The sequence below is a fragment of the Oncorhynchus mykiss genome, chromosome 22 (assembly GCF_057628025.1).
Source record: "Oncorhynchus mykiss isolate SJ-2025 chromosome 22, ASM5762802v1, whole genome shotgun sequence".
NCBI lineage: Eukaryota > Metazoa > Chordata > Actinopteri > Salmoniformes > Salmonidae > Oncorhynchus > Oncorhynchus mykiss.
Window position 1 is genome coordinate 9,350,852 of NC_143043.1, and position 18,637 is coordinate 9,369,488.

Below are 18,637 nucleotides of genomic sequence, written 5' to 3' on the forward strand. Positions count from 1 at the left end.
GTAACTGCAGCCATGAACATGTAATTTACAAACTTCACCAGGGCTGTCTCAGTACTGTGCATGGTCCTAAAGCCAGACTGGAGAGCCTCAAAGTTAGTTAGCACGGAAGTGTGAGTGAAACGGAGTTGCACTACTTTCTCCAGGACTTTAAGTAAAAATGGGAAGTTGGAAATAGGCCTGTAGTTTGAGATGAGGATTTGGTCAAGGGATGTTTTAAGCAAAGGGGTGAATAGCAATTTTGAACAGTGATGGCACCTTCCCAATGTGGAGGGACTTGAACAGGTTGGCTACAAATTGGATGAGACCAACCGAGTTGGAATAGGGTTTAGGGGTCACTGATAGTATACATTTGAGGATTTCTAAAACAGCATCAGGTGAAACCAGAGCAAAGTCACTTAAAGGGGGGTGGGGTGGATACAATATCCTTTCGGATGGTGTTGATTTTAGCCTTGAAGAACTCAGATACTCGGTTGCATTGTTCAAGAGTTGCTGTGGGAGTGCAAAAGTCTATAGGTGGAGGCGGCGACTGATGGTGGAAAACAAGATCCTGGGATTTCCTCTGTCGTTGTCCATCATGGCAGAGTAGAAGGTGGATCGGGCTGCTTTTAGTGCTTTGAAATAGCAAGCCTGGTTGTCTTTATAGGCCAGTAGGTGGACAGTACTTCTCCACAGACTCTAAATTGCTAACATGGGTCTTTATGCTTTCTGTGAACCATGGGGAGGACACCGGAAGAGATGGCTGCCGTTTTACGATCTCCTAACCAATCTTGCTCATGTGTTTTTTCTCGTTATTTGTAACTTATTTTGTACATAATGTTTCTGCCACCGTGTCTTGTGACCAAAAGGAGCTTCACATCTGACCATTACTCTATCCTCCTTATTCCGGCTTACAAGCAAAAACTAAAGCATGAAGCACACGTGACTCGATCAATAAGAAAGTGGTCAGGTGAAGCAGATGCTAAGCTACAGGACTGTTTTGCTAGCGCACACTGGAATATGTTCTGGGATTCTTCCGATGGCATTGAGGAGTACACCACATCAGTCATTGGCTTCATCAATAAGCGCTGATGTCGTCCCCACAGAATTACAGGCAACATCTGCATTTAGCTAAAGGGTAAAGCTGGCGCTTTTAAGGAGCGGGATTCTAACCCGGAAGCTAATAAGAAATCACGCTATGCCCTCCGACGAACCATCAAATAGGCAAAAAAAAAGAAATCAATACAGGATTAAGTTTGAATTGTACTACACCGGCACTGACACTTGTCGGATGTGGCAGGGCTTGCAAACTATTACAGACTACAAAGCGAAGCCGCGAGCTGCCCAGTGACACGAGCCTACCAGAAGAGCTAAATTACTTCGATGCTCGCTTCGAGGCAAGTAACACTGAAACATGCATAAGAGCATCAGGTGTTCGGATGACTGAGATCACGCTCTCCATAGCCGATGTGAGTAAGACCTTTAGACAGGTCAACATTCACAAGGCGGCAGAGCCAGATGGATTACAAGGACGTGTACTCTAAGCATGCGCTGACCAACTGGCAAGTGTCTTCACTGACATTTTCAACCTGTCCCTGACAGAGTCTAATACCAACATGTTTCAAGCAGAGTACCATAGTCCCTGTGCCCACTTCAGTTTGCATTTCACCCCAACAGATCCACAGATGATACAGTCTTTATTGCACTCCACACTTCCCTTTCCAACCTGGACGAAAGGAATACCTATGTGAGAATGCTATTCATTGACTAAAGCTCAGCGTTCAACACCATAGTGCCCTGTTACGTTCCCCAGTTTATGTGTTGTAGTTTGTGTATTTGCATGTGTTTTATTTCAGGAAATGGCTTCCTGAAATCCCTCAAGCAGCTGATTGGTCGACTCCAGGGCTAATTGGAGAGCTGACCCCGCCCCCTCGTCAAGACGCAGCTGTCTCCAATTACCCATTCAATCAAGCTATATAAAAGCCAGTGTTCTGTTCAGGAGTTAGAGATTTGCTGAGTGATTGATTGTGATAGAGAGATTTTGGAGGTAGGGATTACTGAGAGAGATTTTTGCTGGGAGGTCATTACAGAGAGATTTTGATAGAGGTTGATTTTGCTGGGAGTTCATTGCTGAGAGTTGGTATGTTTTGTGAGTTTGTTGCTCAGGTGGAGCTTAGTTGATGTCCTTTGTTTGCTTAGTTTGTTTGTGAAATTGTTTAATATTCTGTTTCATTTGTTCCCAGGGCACCTTGGGAGTGCTTAGGCAAGAGGCCCGCGGGCATACATATACCCGTAGTATATTCACTGTCTAGGCACACTAGGTAAGACCTGGGCGGACCACCCCCTGTATTTTGGTTAGGGCACCAGGTGGTGCTAAATTAGGTAAAAGTGGTTAGGCAGGTAAGATAGGAGAGGGGGGACTTTGAGATTTACTTTCTTTGCTTTGGTTCTGTCCAGCCCCTTTTCCCCATATTACCGTGTAAAGGAATAAAGTCCTTGTAAACGGTACCACATTCTGTCTGTTGTCATTCTTACTCGCACCTACAGTCCATACCCTTTTCACTTCACAGAGAGTTTAGTTGTAGCAGGGTGTTGCGTTCCCTCTTCATAGAGGCGTGCGTAACATGCCCTCAAAGCTCATCACTAAGCAAAGTACCCTGGGACTAAACACCTCCCTCTGCAACTGGATCCTGGACTTCCTGACGGCTACCCCCAGGTGGTTAGGGTAGGTGACAATACATTTGCCACACTGCTCCTCAACACGGGGGCCCCTCAGTGGTGCGTGCTCAGTCCCCTTCTGTACTCCCTGTTCACTCATGACTGCACGGCCAGGCACGACTCCATCATTAAGTTCGCCGATGACCCAACAGTGCTAGGCCTGATCACCAACAATGATAAGACAGCCTATAAGGAGGTCAGACCTGGTTGTGTGGTGCCAGGACAACAACCTCCCTCCACATGATCAAGACAAAGGCGATGATTGTGGACTACAGGAAAAGGAGGACCGATCATGCCCCCATTCTCATCAACGGGGCTGTAGTGGAGCAGGTTGAGAGCATCAAGTTCCTTGGCGTCCACATCAACAAACTATCATGGTCCAAGCACACAGACAGTCGTGAAGAGGGCACGACAAAGCCTATTCCCCCTCAGGAGACTGAAAAGATTTGCATGGATCCGCAGATCCTCAAAGGTTCCACAGCTGCACCATCGAGAGCATCCGGAGTAATTGCATCACTGCCTGGTATGGCAACTGCTGGGCCTCCGCCCGCAAGGCAATACAGATGGTAGTGTGCACGGCCCAGTTTTATTTATTTTTATTTTACCTTTATTTAACCAGGCAAGTCAGTTAAGAACAAATTCTTATTTTCAATGACGGCCTGGGAACAGTGGGTTAACTGCCTGTTCAGGGGCAGAACGACAGATTTGTCGGGGGTTTGAACTCACAACCTTCCGGTTACTAGGCCAACGCTCTAACCACTAGGCTACCCTGCCGCCCCAGTACGTCACTGGGGCCAAGCTTCCTGCCATCTAGGACCTCTACACAAGGCAGTGTCAGAGGATGGCCCTAAAAATTGTCAAAGACTCCAGCCACCCTAGTTATAGACTCTTCTCTCTGCGACCGCACGGCAAGCGGTTCCGGAGTGCCAAGTCCAGGTCCAAGAGGCATCTTAACAGCTTCTACCCCCAAGCCATAAGACTACTGAACAGCTAATCAAAGGGCAACTCAGACCCCTCTTTTATGCTGCTGCTGCTACTCTGATTATCTATGCATAGTCACTTTAATAACTCTACCTACATGTACATATTACCTCAATTACTTTGACTAACAGGTGCCCCCACACATGTACCAGTACCTCCTGTATAAAGCATCACTATTGTTATTTTACTGCTGCTGTTCAATTATTTGTGACTTATTTTCTATTTTTTACTTACCACTCATTTTTTCTTAACTTCTTAAAGTATTGTTGGTTAAAGGCTTGTAAGTAAGCATTTCACTAAGGTCTACACCAGTTGTATTTTGCGCACGTGACAAATAAAATGTGATTTGATAGTTGGAAGGATACTTGATGTGTTTTTCAGGGGCAAGGCTGTTTAAGATGTTGCTTAGGGTGATATTATACAGGTCGACCCTTTCGTCAGGGGTGGACTCAAGTCAGCTTGTAGGGTAGGATGAACAGATTCCTGGAAGAGGGATGTGTCAAGTGACTTTTCTGAATTTAATAGTGCGCTTGGGGCGAAGCTCACCTGCAGGAGTACTCAGACATTGTCATGGCCCTATGGTCAGATACACCTAGCTCATGTTCATCCAGGTCTGAGGCAGGGACTTCTTCAATGATGAGGACTAGTGTATGCCCACGATTGTGTGGAGACATTGACATGCTGTACCAGGTTGAGACAGTCAAGCATGTTCAGGAATCCGTAACAGAGTAACATTTTGTTGAATCAATGTGAATGTTGAAATCACCTAGGATAACATATGCACATACACCATCCTCCTCACTCACTGCCAGCGCAGCACGGCTGTGGGAAGAAAGCCCAACTCTCAGCGGAAAAGCCCTCGATTCAGTGAGAAATGAATAGACGCTGACCTACATTTACTCCACGCCATACCAAGTGTTCCCTTTTCCCGGCTAATTACCACAATGAATATATTATCACTCCGGTCTCCTCGTATCCATCAAATAAAAAGAGAGAGCGCCGAGCGGTGGTCTCACACCATTACCACTATCCAGTCTCCACTTTGCTTCCTCTGGTGTTTACTGAGGACCATGGTTCGGTCGGTTCTGATCTGTCGTCACGCACTCAAAGCCGCCCATCTTGACCGTGTTGCTGCATGCAATTAACACACCCATCACTGCCAATGAACTTCTCGGCGGGGTGTTAAAGAGCCTGGAGGAGGCATTTGTCTTTGGAGCGACGGGAGAGGAGAGGCTCACTTTGCAAATGCGCTGGCGTCATTTATTAGGAGTAGATGACTGGTCCGAGTGTTGATAGCGTGGGGGTTTGACTGGATCAGGGCTAGTGTCTGTTTAACAGATAGAAGGCACTGTGCATTCTCTCCATTGCCCAACACATTGTCCTTGGGGATAGGATAATTATCCAAGCTTTTTGAGTCAATTGTGAAATGAGTTTTGGCAAAATAATGGATGTTGTTTGACGATTGATGGCTCTGAAGCGCTTCTCGGACCAGGAATGGTGCACTTACCCAGTTCGTGAGGCAATTCATGGCAGAACACGGCAACAGATGTACTGATGCCACCGGTAATATTTGCACTGAAGGCAGCACCTGTCAAAGAAACAACATTCAACAACAAGAACATTGACACAGACTTAATTATGTTACAGAACAGTATAATACAGTCTAATCTTTATTAATTCAACCTTTACCTAGCCAGATAACTGACAACAAAATATTTTACAACGTGGTGGCTTACTGCTCACCTATGGCCAGGCCGTCGCTGAAGTTGTGCATGCCATCACCCATGATTACCATCCAGGCGATGCTGGCGATGCCCGCGTCCTTCATCTCCTGGTCCGAGTGGCAGTTCCTGCCATGTGAGTGCCCATGCCCACCTCCGTGAGAATGCCCGCCGTGGTTGTGCCCGTGTTTCTTGGGCCGACGGCCATTCTCCTTGGTAAGCAAGTCTGCAGGGGCCAGTGGCGTCTTGTTGCTGGGCGAGTCAGGTGGCTGCAGCTCTGTAAGCTGGGTGTCATTGTGGCCGTTGTCGCAGGAAATGGCCGTGCTGTCCAGACCTTGAGGGGGGAAAGGAGTAGAAAGCTGTTACTAAATGCCAAGTTCAGGATATACTGTACATGGCATGTCCTACAAAACACAAGCTGGCAATACAGCCCTGCATATATATAAAAAGTAAAAAACACACCTGGTACTTTTGTCATGCATAGTATAATCATCCTCCTACACACAAAATTCCAAGCTACACACGTCTCACACAAATCTTCCACTCAGGTGCATTTTAAGTGTGGTAACAATCCTACTCTTGTGTTAGGGTGTCCTGTCCTAAAGTGAACTCTCACCCTCTGTGAGAGGCTTGAGGTGAAGCCACTCTGCGTCCGAGCGTCGATTCAGCTTGTGATCGGACAGCTTCCTGCCAATCTTGGCCTCCTCACCCCTCTTCTTCCTACGACAGAAGGTTCCCTGAAGGAAGAAAGAACAGACACATTAATAGAAAGACAGACTTGTTTGCTAGCTCAAGTATAGCAATTCACCCACACGTAAGTGACAATTCCTGAGAAACTGGGTTACAAACATACTAAAATAATTGACATATTTTCATACATTTTATTTTGATTAATTTATTCATACTATTTCATCCTTCCACAAGATAGTCCCGACACAAATCTAGGGTTGCTACCCAAGCCAGCTGGTTGTTTGTTCTATTGGTTGCCAGAGACATGACCCAGTCGTTCAGTTTTTTTGTTCTGCAGCCAGTGGTAACTTGTGGAATAGACAGGCTGGAATGCGGTTTTAACCAATCAGCGTCCAGGATTAGACCCACCAGAAAAGAGAGTGGGAGGCCCCAGTGCACAACTGAGCAAGAGGACAAGTACATAAGTGTCTTGCTTGAGAAACAGACGCCTCAAGTCCTCAACTGGCAGCTTCATTAAATAGTAACTGCAAAACACCAGTCTCAACGTCAACAGTGAAGAGGCGACTCCAGGATTTTCTCATGAAAGAACGGTGTCCACCCCTCCAATAAAGTTTCAGACACTTCTATGCCAAGGCGCATTGAAGCTGTTCTGGTGGCCCAACGGCCCAAAGATGCTATGCTGGCGTTTCCTTTATTTTGGCAGCTACCTGTACAGTGCCTTGCGAAAGTATTCGGCCCCCTTGAACTTTGCGACCTTTTGCCACATTTCAGGCTTCTAACATAAAGATATAAAACTGTATTTTTTTGTGAAGAATCAACAACAAGTGGGACACAATCATGAAGTGGAACGACATTTATTGGATATTTCAAACTTTTTTAACAAATCAAAAACTGAAAAATTGGGCGTGCAAAATTATTCAGCCCCCTTTGTAAATGTACTACTACAGTGCCTTTAGAAAGTATTTATTTTCCATATTTTGTTGTTACAAAGAGGAAATGAGAAATGGATTGTCATTTTTTTGTCAACGATCGACAAACTACTCTGTCAAAGAGGAAGAACAAATTAACTTTTTTGTAATTAATCGAAAATAAAAAAAACGAATAAATATTGATTAGATATCCCGTTGAAACTCTAGGGGCAATATTTCATTTTTTGATGAAAAACGTTCCCATTTTAAACAAGATATTTTGTCACGAAAAGATGCTCGACTATGCATATAATTGACAGCTTTGGAAAGAAAACGCTGACGTTTCCAAAACTGCGAAGATATTATCTGTGAGTGCCACAGAACTGATGCTACAGGCGAAACCAAGATGAAACTTCAAACAGGAAGTGAGCAAAATTTGAGGTGCTGTTTTCCATTGTCTCCTTACATGGCTGTGAATGCGCAAGGAACGAGCCTACACTTTCTGTCCTTTCCCCAAGGCGTTTGCAGCATTGTGACGTATTTGAAGGCATAATATTGTTTTTTTCTGGTAGCCAAACGCGATGAACAAAACAGAGCGATTTCTCCCACACAAATAATCTTTTTGGAAAAACTGAACATTTGCTATCTAACTGAGAGTCTCCTCATTGAAAACATCCGAAGTTCTTCAAAGGTAAATTATTTTATTTGAATGCTTTTCGTGTTGTGAAAATGTTGCCCGCTGAATGCTACGCTAAATGCTACGCTAGCTATCAATACTCTTACACAAATGCTTGTTTTGCTATGGTTGAAAAGCATATTTTGAAAATCTGAGATGACAGTGTTGTTAACAAAAGGCTAAGCTTGAGAGCTAGCATATTTATTTCATTTCATTTGCGATTTTCATGAATAGTTAACGTTGCGTTATGGTAATGGGCTTGAGGCTGTATTTACGATCCCGGGTCCGGGATGGCTAGTATCAAGAGGATATGTATTCAACCACCTGACACAATACATGTTAAAATCACCTTTGGCAGCTCTTACAGCTGAGACACAATATTAGCCCATTATTATTTTTAAATCTTGAAGCTCTGCTGCAATATGTAACTTTTTGAGCAACCCGGTCATAATGACATACAGATCTGTCACTCAATGAAAGCAAGACTAAGAAGCGGTAGATCTGTTTAATGTGCGCTATTACTACATTTCCCGTGCTTAAGTTTGTTATTTGCATCTTTTACTTTTGGTTTTGTACACCAGCTTCAAAATGCTGAAAATACAATATTTAGGGTTATTGAAAATATATTTCAAAGTGATTTAGATTATATTGTAGAGAATCATTGTACAATCTTTTGTCACAAACTGAAAGTCAAACTATTAGAATTTTAACAACCAGGAAATGTTGGAGCGATTTCCGCATAAAAACTGTAATTAGGACATTCAGGAACATTCAAGGTTGTCTTGGTAAGCAAATCCAATGTACAGTTGAAGTCGGAAATTTGCATACACCTGAGCCAAATATATTTGAACTCTGTTTCACAAACATGACATTTAATCCCAGTAAAAAAATCCCTGTTTTAGGCCAGTTAGGATCACCACTTTATTGTAAAAATGTGAAATGTCAGAATAATAATAGAGAGAATTATTTATTTCAGCTATTATTTATTACATCACATTCCCAGTGGGTCAGAAGTTTATATACACTCAATTAGTATTTGGTAGCATTGCCTTTAAATTGTCAAACTTCAGGTAGCCTTAGGTTGAGTGAATTCTGGACCATTCCTGCTGACAGAGCTGGTGTAACTGAGTCAGGTGGGTATGCGTCCTTGCTCGCCCACTCTTTTTCAGTTCTGCCCACAAATTTTCTATGGGATTGAGGTCAGGGCTTTGTGATGGCCACTCCAATACCTTGACTTGGTTGTCCTTAAGCCATTTTTCCACAACTTTGGAAGTATGCTTGGGGTCATTATCCATTTGGAAGATCCATTTGTGACCAAGCTTTAACTTCCTGACTGATGTCTTGAGATGTTGCTTCAATGTCTCAAAATAATTTTTCTAACTCATAATGCCATCTATTTTTTGAAGTGCACCATTTCCTCCTGCGGGCAAAGCACCCCCACAACATGATGCTGCCACCCCCGTGCTTCACGGTTGGGATGGTGTTCTTCGGCTTGCAAGCCTCCCCCTTTTTCCTCCAAACATAATGATGGTCATTATGGCCAAACAGTTCTATTTTTGTTTCATCAGACCAGAGGACATTTCTCCAAAAGGTACGCTCTTTGTCTCCATGTGCAGTTGCAAACCATAGTCTGGCTTTTTTAAATGGCGGTTTTGGAGCAATGGCTTCTTCCTTGCTGAGCGGCCGTTCAGGTTGTCGATATAGGACTCGTTTTACTGTGGATATAGATACTTCTGTACCGGTTTCCTCCAGCATCTTAACAAGGTCCTTTGCAGTTGTTTTGCGATTGATTTGCACTTTTCGCACCAAAGTACGTTCATCTCTAGGAGACAGAACGCGTCACCTTCCTAAGAGGTATAATGGCTGCATGGTACCATGGTGTTTATACTTGCATACTATTGTTTGTACAGATGAACATGGTACCTTCAGGTGTTTGGAAATTGCTCCAAAGGATGAACCAGACTTGTAGAGGTCTACAATTATTTTTCCTGAGGTCATGGCTTATTTCTTTTGATTTTCCCATGACGTTAAGCAAAGAGGTACTGAGTTTGAAGGTAGGCCTTGAAATACATCCACAGGTATACCTCCAATTGACTCAAATTATGTCAATTAGCCTATCAGAAGCTCCTAAAGCCATGACAATTTTCTGGAATTTTCCAAGCGGTTTAAAAGGCACAGTCGGGGGGGATAGGAGGGACGCCATGTGCGACTGACGTGTTTTCCGTTTGCTCCCGTGGTATTCTTAAAGTTTGTGAATTTTGCAGCAGAACCGTATTTATTTTCAAATATTAATTTGGTGATCCCTTTCCATAAAAACCAAGACTACTTTGCTTCCGAATGTCAGCATGTCGACCAAGCATAAGGCCAAAAGCATGACTTTGAGAAAACCTGGCCTACAAGACCCGCTCTCATCACCGCCCTCTCCTGAGTCTGAGGGCCCGGGGACGCACACTTTACCCGGGGGTGCGGCTTGGCCTGGCGGCGCTGAAATGAACATTCGAGGCCATCAAACTACTACGCTCTGAGATAGTTGAAATGAAAACACAAGTGGTTGCTACGATTGAGGCCAGAATACAGGAGGTTTCTGATACTTTAAAAGCACATTTAACCATCCTGCGGAACGAGACTGCCAGCAATCACATTACTCAAAACAACTGCGTCACACACTACAACGATTGCAGAACTGGAGACCTCCGCTACTAATGTCTCCGACTTAACTACATCCCTGGAGGCTGAAGTTAAACGCCTAACTGCGGATTTGAAAAAGGTGAAGGAGAGCTGTGTGAGTTTAGAGCGATTCTCTCGCCGCAATAATCTGAGACTTGTATCGTTCCCAGAGTCAGCGGAAATGCATCGCGCCACGGATTTCGTTTCAGGGCTGCTGAAGGATGTTCTTGCCTTAGATGAAAAGCCCCTGATTGATCGAGCCCACCGGTCGCTGCGCCCAAAGCCCCGGGAGGCCCCGTGACATAATTCTTTCATGAGAAGATGGAGATCCTCCGACGAGCCCGCAATACCACTCTGAGCTTTCAAGGACAGAGCTTTTCCATTTACCAGGACTACTCCCCCACTGTTTCCAGGCAGCGCGCAGCTTTCGGACAGGCCAAATGAGTACTTCGGGACCATCCAAGTGTGAAGTATGGACTGCGATTCCCGGCCCGTTTATGGATATCTCATGAGGGTAAAGACTACACATTTGAATCTCCAGATGAGGCTATGGCTCACATTCAACGTCACATTCAGAAGTCTTGAACATGCTCACAGTTCAGCAACCGTTGCTTGCAAACTGTGGATAGCAAGTAACCCACCTGTGGTACAATTATGTTTAGATATAACAGGCTAGTCTTGTATAGTTGGCGAACTTATTCTCATGTTCATCAAACATACTCCCGGATTGACTACTTATTTTTGGACAAAAAACTTCTGCCTAACCTTCGGCAGTGTACTTACGAGAGTATTGTTCTCTGACCATTCACCATTAGTGCTTGAACTAGAGTTTCCCCAGCGACCTCCTAGGTGTTATCAATGGCGTCTCAACCCCATTTTACTCTCAGATAAGGAGTTTGTCAATTTCATTTCTTCTGAAATCACCTTATTCCTAGAAACGAATTCAACACCAGGTATGTCCTGCTCTACCATATGGGAGTCTCAAAGCATACCTACGTGGCCAAATTATTTCTTATACAGCCAACCAAAACAGAGTTCGCTCCCAGCGACTTCGGGACCTGAGCGAGTCCATAGCCACATTGGATGAGAAGTATGCAACGGATCCTTCCTCTGATCTGCATAAAGAGCGGCAACTACTCCAATCTGAATTTGATGAGCTTTCTACCAGGCAAGCTGAACAGTTACTCTTGCGAGCTCGATACAAAGTCTATGAACAAGGCGACAAGGCCAGTAAACTCCTTGCGCATCAGATCTGTAAATCTGAGGCCTCACATTTAATCCCACAAATAAGGACCCCGTCTGGTGCCACCACAGTTATTCATAAAGAGATCAATTTAAACAATTTTACTCTGCGCTATACACCTCAATCCCCTCAAGACCCTTTGCTGATTGACTCCTTCTTTAAAGGCTTGAATATGCCTTCAATTGATAGACTCCCATGACTGTCTAGAAGAAGAATTTACGCTAGAGGAGATTTCATTGCGGACACTGCTGTTGCAAAGTCGTAAATCACCGGGTCGGGACGGTTTTCCAACCGAATTTTACAGGACGTTTTCTGGTCTGCTTTGCCCATTCTTGTCTCAACTATTTGCAGAGTGCCTCAATACTTCAAAGCTGCCGCCTAGTCTTTATCAGGCTTCAATTTCATTACTACTAAAGAAAAACAAAGACCCCCTGGAATGTGGATCCTATCGCCCAATCTCGCTTTTAAACTGTGATTACAAAATCCTAGCTAAGCTTTTAGCCATCCGTATGGAAGGCTTGCTGCACCAAGTAATACACTCTGACCAGACTGGCATTGTGAGAAATAGGCATTTATTTTTCAATATTAGGCGCCTCATGAATATACTGTACTCCCCAGCGCCGGAGGACCCGGAGGTGGTGGTCTCACTTGGTGCCGAAAAAGCGTTTGACCGCGTTGAGTGGGATTACCTAACCGCTGCCCTTTACAGATTTGGCTTTGGCCCCAAATTCATTGCGTGGATAAAGATTCTTTATTTTTCCCCCCATGGCTTCGGTACGGACTAATAACTTGTCCTCTGACTATTTTCCCTTGCACCGCAGATCCAGACAGGGTTGTCCACTCTCCCCCTTGTTGTTTGCTTTGGCAATCGAGCCTCTCGCCATTGCACTACGCTCTAATGATGCCATTCAAGGTATAATCAGTGCGGGCTGGGAGCAGAAAGTCTCGCTATATGCTGACGACCTCCTTTTGTTTATCTCCAACCCCGATACCTCATTGCCACGTGCCCTATCTGTTCTTAAAAAGTTTGGATCAATCTCAGGGTACAAGCTGAATCTAGGCAAGAGTGAGCTTTTTCCGGTAAACAAGGCTGCTTTAAAGTGCTCTTTTACAAGTTCTCAGTTTAGGATTGTCCGGGATCAATTCACTTACTTGGGAGTAAAAGTGGCAAGGAAATATTCAAATTTGTTTCAGGAAAACTTTGTTGCTCTAGCAGACAGCTTGAAACAATCTTTTAATTTTTGGAATTCGCTACCCCTTTCTCTTATCGGAAGGATTAATGTCATTAAAATGAATGTGTTGCCCAAATTTAAATTTTTATTTCAATGTTTACCCATTTTTATTCCAAAATCTTTTTTTATTTCACTGGATCAAACATTCATGCATTTTATTTGGGATGGCAAGGTACCACAGATTAGTAGAAAACATTTACAGAAGCCTAGGTCAAAGTTTTCCTGAAACAAATTTGAATATTTCCCTGAATATTTCCTTGCCACTTTTACTTTAGCTCTACCAAATTTTCAGACATACTACTGGGCTGCAAAATTCAGAGCCGTTCTGTACTGGCGGCAGACTGATCCTACTGGCCCTAGACCACTCTGGGTCCAGATGGAGTCTGAATCGTGTAAACCTGCAGCACTTTCCTCTGTGTTGTGCTCGTCTCTCCCAGTGTCCCTAGGCAAAAGGTGTGTCAACCCAATTGTAAAGCAGTCTCTTAAAATGCGGAATCAGTTCCGTTTAGCCTTTAGCCTCCGAGGCTTTTCTCTATCAGGCCCAATCAATCAGAACATTTTATTTCCTCCATCTTTGAATGATGGGGCTTTTGGCATTTGGCACTCACTAGGCACTCTCCTCGCTAGCCCAATTATTCTTTGATGATACATTTGCCTCTTTCTCAGCTGCAGGAAAAGTTCAATCTCCGAAAAATCCCACTTTTTCCGCTATCTCCAGACTAGAAACTTTGTCAGAGCTAACACACCTGGATTTCCCAATAGGCCTGAGAATACAGCTATAGAGAGCATCTTGGAGTTGAACAAGCTTCCTAGGGGCGCAATTTCAGATGTATATGCAATCATTAATGACTTACAGAAGAACCCTTCTTTGGTGCCTTTAAAGACTTGATGGGAAAAGGATTTGGGGGAGGAACTTTAGCACTAGACACAGCCTCATTCAATTCAAGGTGGTTCACCGTATCCACTGGTCGGGGGCCAAACTTGGAAGAATATTCTCTGATTTTGATCCTACCTGTGTCAGATGTAAAGTGGAACCAGCCACACTGTTGCATATGTTTTGGGGCTGTCAAACTGTCAGGTTTCTGGGAATTAATATTTAAATGTTTCTCATATAAATATATATAAATATATATATTTATATTTTAAAGCATTGTAAACTTTATTTTTGGTCCAGTGGATGGTCGGTCTGTGGCCATGACTGTCTGTGAGTGGTTGCATTTCTCGCAAATTGGAACCGGTGTTTTTCTGGCTCAAACGCGCCAAATAAAATGGACATTTTGGATATGTATGGACGGAATTAATTGAACGAAAGGACTATTTGTGATGTTTATGGGACATATTGGAGTGCCAACAGAAGAAGCTCGTAAGGCATGATTTATATTTTTATTCCTGCGTTTTGTTGAAATGCCTGCAGGGTTGAAATGTTCTCTTTTGTTTACGGAGGTGCTATCCTCAGATAATAGCATCGTTTGCTTTCACCGAAAAGCCTTTTTTAAATCTGACATGTTGGCTGGATTCACAACACGTGTAGCTGTAATTTGGTATCTTACCTGTGTGATTTCATGAAAGTTAGATTTTTATAGGAATTTATTCGAATTTGGCGCTCTGCATTTTCTCTAGCTTTTGGCCAAGTGGGACGCTACTGTCCCACATATCCCAGAGAGGCTAACCAACTTGCCAAAACTATAGTTTGTTAACAAGAAATTTGTGGAGTGGTTGAAAAACAAGTTTTAATGACTCCAACCTAAGTGATGTAAACTTCCGACTTCAACTGTACAGGGTAATCATTTAAAAATCATGTTAAACACAGTGAATCCGTGACTTGTTAAGCACATTTCAGCGTTTCATTTGTTATTAATTTGTAAACATTTCTGAAATCATAATTACACTTTGACATTATGTGTAGATCATTGATACAAAAATCAAAACTGAATCAATTTTAAATTCAGACTAACAACAAAATGTGGAAACTGTCATGGGGGGGGGGGGGGGGGGGTGAATACTTTAAGGCACGGTATTTCCTACAATCTACTCTTTCACGTCATAAGGTATGTCTTACTTACCAGGTATTCTGAATACCAGTTCACAATAGTAAACACCAGTGGTGTGCACTCGAGTCACAAATATGGTGACTTGCAACTCGACTTTGACACCAATGACTCGAGACTTAACTTGGACTTGAGCCTTTTGACTTGACACGCTACACAAACCCAACCTAATAATAAAAGGAAAAAGTGTGCAGCGCATAAACTCTTCATTTAACGGATTACAGTTTGAATTAGACAGCAGCCAATCAAATTGTGCCAGCTGAGAAAAAGTTGCGCGTGGTGTCAGGATTGTTCCGGTTTTGGACACTAGATGCACTCAGTGTTTTTTGACCCTTTTGTTTTCCCTTGTTTCCAGTTATTATTTGCACCTGTGCCTCGTTTCCCTTGAATGTATTTAAACCCTTAGTTTTCCTCAGTTCTTTGCTCTGTGTTTGAATGTTAGCACCCAGCCCCGGCGATGCTGTGAACATTTGTTGCTCCAGTTGGACTCTCGTGGTACTCGGTTTTTGTTCTCGTTTATTTATTTTTGATTATCTTTTGAGGCTTTTGTCTGCTGTACCTACCACCTTGTGGATTTACCTTTCGACTTGGAGGATTACCTTTTTCTCTTGGAATTACTTTTGACGTTGTGGATTTATATTTTTGCCTGAAGAACTTTCCTTTTAACTTTATTAAAACACCGTCTCAAGAACTGCTGTGTCTGCCTCATCTTCTGGGTTCTCCGACTATTAGTGGCTCAGTTTGCTAAGTGATTTTCTCACACCGGAGACCTGAGTTCGTAACCGGGCCTACATCGCCCGATTAGGGGGGGGGGATACATATTTTAAGTCATTCATGATTTGTAAATGTAATATACTAACTATTACTCTTGTTATAAATATGAAATTGTATTACATTTGGTGAAGAGCACATGACTTGTTTAGGACTTGAAACTTGACTCGGACTTGACTGTCTAGACTTGGGACTTGAGTGCTAAGACTGGAGACTTAATTGTGACTTCTAAAACAATGACTTGGTCCCACCTCTGGTAAACACCTAGTTATGAAGTTATTTCCATAGCATTCAATCAGGTATGGGTGCATGGCTTCTCCTTACCCCTGCGTCTTTGTAGTGTTTGAACATGCCGAGGCAGTGCTCAATAATAAAGAGGAAGTAGATTCCAGCCAGCGCTGTCAGGCCCTTCCAGACCCCGTCAAAGGCAGTGAGCATGTCCACCTCTTTAGTGTTGCTCTTGTTTCCTGACTCACCGTGGCTGTGGTCGTGCTCCCCTTGAGCCTGCGAGATGAAAACAAAAAAACATTGGTTGCACTATTTTACAGTCTTGTTTCCACTGGTATGTAATAGGAAATTGTGGTATAGTGTAGCCGGAGTACCAGTCTTTTTAGCTAACATTCCACTCCTCGCCTCTCCTGTCATTTGTCAAAGAGACTGGCCTTTCTTCAATCTTCAAATATGAACATTCTCATTAATGACCGAGGAGATGAGGATTTGATCCTGAGTCGATAACCCTCATAGCTGTACTCCAAATCACAAAAGTTATGCAAATATTGGAACTACATAAACATTTATTTTCTTCACAGATCACGTAAGCAAAGACTTTTATAACTAACACAAGAGACCACATCCTGTCGTTTCCAATGGAAGAAAATGAATCAGTGGGCAGAACAATCGAGGTGGGCAGAGCCAAGCACAAACCTATTGGCAAATGCCTACTCTGAAGTACACATGTGCAATAACCATGGGTTAAAATAAGGCGGTCCGCTACAGTGTCACGGCAAAAGAAAGTGTGGTACGGCGTAGCGGTAAAACATGAGCCTATCACATTAATTAAAACAAAAGGTCAAGAAAACTGTAGGCTATTACACCACTTTTTAATCATCATTACCGTATGTCAGAGGCATGAAAAATGTGCGAATGAACTTAAAACAGGTGATATAGCCTACGCTCCAAAACGGTAAAAAAAAAAAAATGCGTCTCGCTCCATCTTCTCCGACTGTCGGCCACTATATTCCGTGGTGAGTGGAAATGCCAACCAGATGCTTCAGATGTATACATTCGGTGAAACATATGGCTCATTGTTCTGTGGCGTTTTTGTCTGAAAAGTTGCTAGCTCATGTCTACATTTTTGACCATGATGTCCTTCTGGACATACTGGAGAAGTAAATTAGTTTAGAACCTATTGAACCAGTATAAAGTTTGTCACCCTTGGTGAACATACAGCAACTGAGAAAAAAAAAATGGTACCGGTCAGTTTTTACTCTCACACACGATTTTCACTGCTACGCATACTTTACATTAGAGTGTCAGAAGATTTCAACTTCACAGATAAATTATTAGACTGTATTAGTGATAAATACTTGGATGGCTCACAACTTCTCCAGCTAAATCAAGACAAAGGCCAAGGTACTTGCGGACGGGACGGACAGAAAGAATCTGGCCTCACATTTTAATTCACAGGTAATAAAGAACACCAGGTTGAAAAACCTACATGTTATTTTAGAGTCGGATCTAAATTTCAAATCACACATTAGGAATGTGACTAAAATAGCTTTTTTACCACATGAGGAACATTGGCAAGGTGTGGCCGTTTCTCTCTCAGGCTGATACAGAGACTCATCCATGCATTTAGGACAAGCAGGGTTGAGTACTGTAATGCTCTCCTGTCTGGTCTACCCAAAAAAAGCCATTAGTCAACTGCAAAACATAGAATGCTGGAGCACGGGTAATGACCAAGACCAGATGGAGCACACGTTACATTGGTTAAGGTCTCTGCAGAATTTTTCTAATAAAATATAATACATTAAGATTCTTCTATTGTTTTAAAATCAATCCATGATTGTGCACCCCAATACATTTCATGTATGTACCCAGTAGGTCCTTCAGGTCCTCTGGCAGCCTGTTAACTATCCCATATCCTAGGAACAAGAGGCATGGAGAAGCAGCCTTTAGTTATTATGCCCCCAATCTCTGGAATAGCCTGCCAGAGAACCAGAGGGGCCGAACCTGTAGACCGGTTTAAAAGAGAACTTAAAAACGCATCTTTAGTCATTCAGTTTCGCTCCTTTCAGTGTTATCACCACATGTTTGTTGTGTAGTAAATATTTAAGCTATTATTTTCATTTTTTTCATAAAAAAAAAAAAAAAAAAAAAAAAAAAATCATGTGAAGCACATTGTGTTGCATTCCATGTCTGAAATGTGCTGCCTGTATAAATAAAGCTTGATTTGATTAAATTCTCAAACTAAAGATATACTGCAATTCAAACAGAACATTGTAGCTTTGATTTTAAAATGCAACAACTTGCCTAGCTAACAGCTAATTTGTTGTTTTTGACTTTGTATAATTCTAATTTTGAAGCTGCACGTTGTCATGGAAAATATGAATGTAATTTCCAAAAACCAATTAGCAACCCCGCCGGACATCCAGCTGCATGCTGAACGTGGAATGTTGGCTAAAAAAGGTTGGTACCAGACTAGATGCGGTGTACTTTTTTTCGAAATTCAATGAATATAACTATTTTAGCATAGTGCTGAAAAACTTGTGTGTTTATTGCAAAAATAATATCAATATTACACATCAAGACAGAGACATTTCTTTGTATACAATGAAAAAATAAAAACACCAATTCGGGACATTTTTAGATGTGACAAGGCAGTGAGACATTAACAGACATGACTTCTAATACTTTGAGGTTTGAGGGACTTATAAAATTGTAACAGTGAAATAAACTCAATTTACATTTGTGAATATAATATTTGGCCAAAAGAATGTTAATAAA

The 18,637-nt window shown here is 42.7% G+C and overlaps 1 protein-coding gene across 5 annotated transcripts in view; it reads right to left on the reverse strand.

The window, feature by feature from the left end:
* The window catches only part of slc39a10 (solute carrier family 39 member 10), a 63,614-nt gene that overhangs the window by 10,048 nt on the left and 34,929 nt on the right, over positions 1–18,637 (reverse strand). For all 5 annotated transcript variants that reach the window (XM_021578737.3, XM_021578740.3, XM_090215308.1 and 2 more), the window contains 4 exons: positions 15,956–16,135; positions 6,013–6,133; positions 5,419–5,730; positions 5,183–5,263 (listed from right to left, as the gene is read on the reverse strand). In XM_021578737.3, the coding sequence (XP_021434412.1) occupies positions 5,183–5,263; positions 5,419–5,730; positions 6,013–6,133; positions 15,956–16,135 (694 nt within the window). The remainder of the gene's footprint in view (positions 1–5,182; positions 5,264–5,418; positions 5,731–6,012; positions 6,134–15,955; positions 16,136–18,637) is intronic.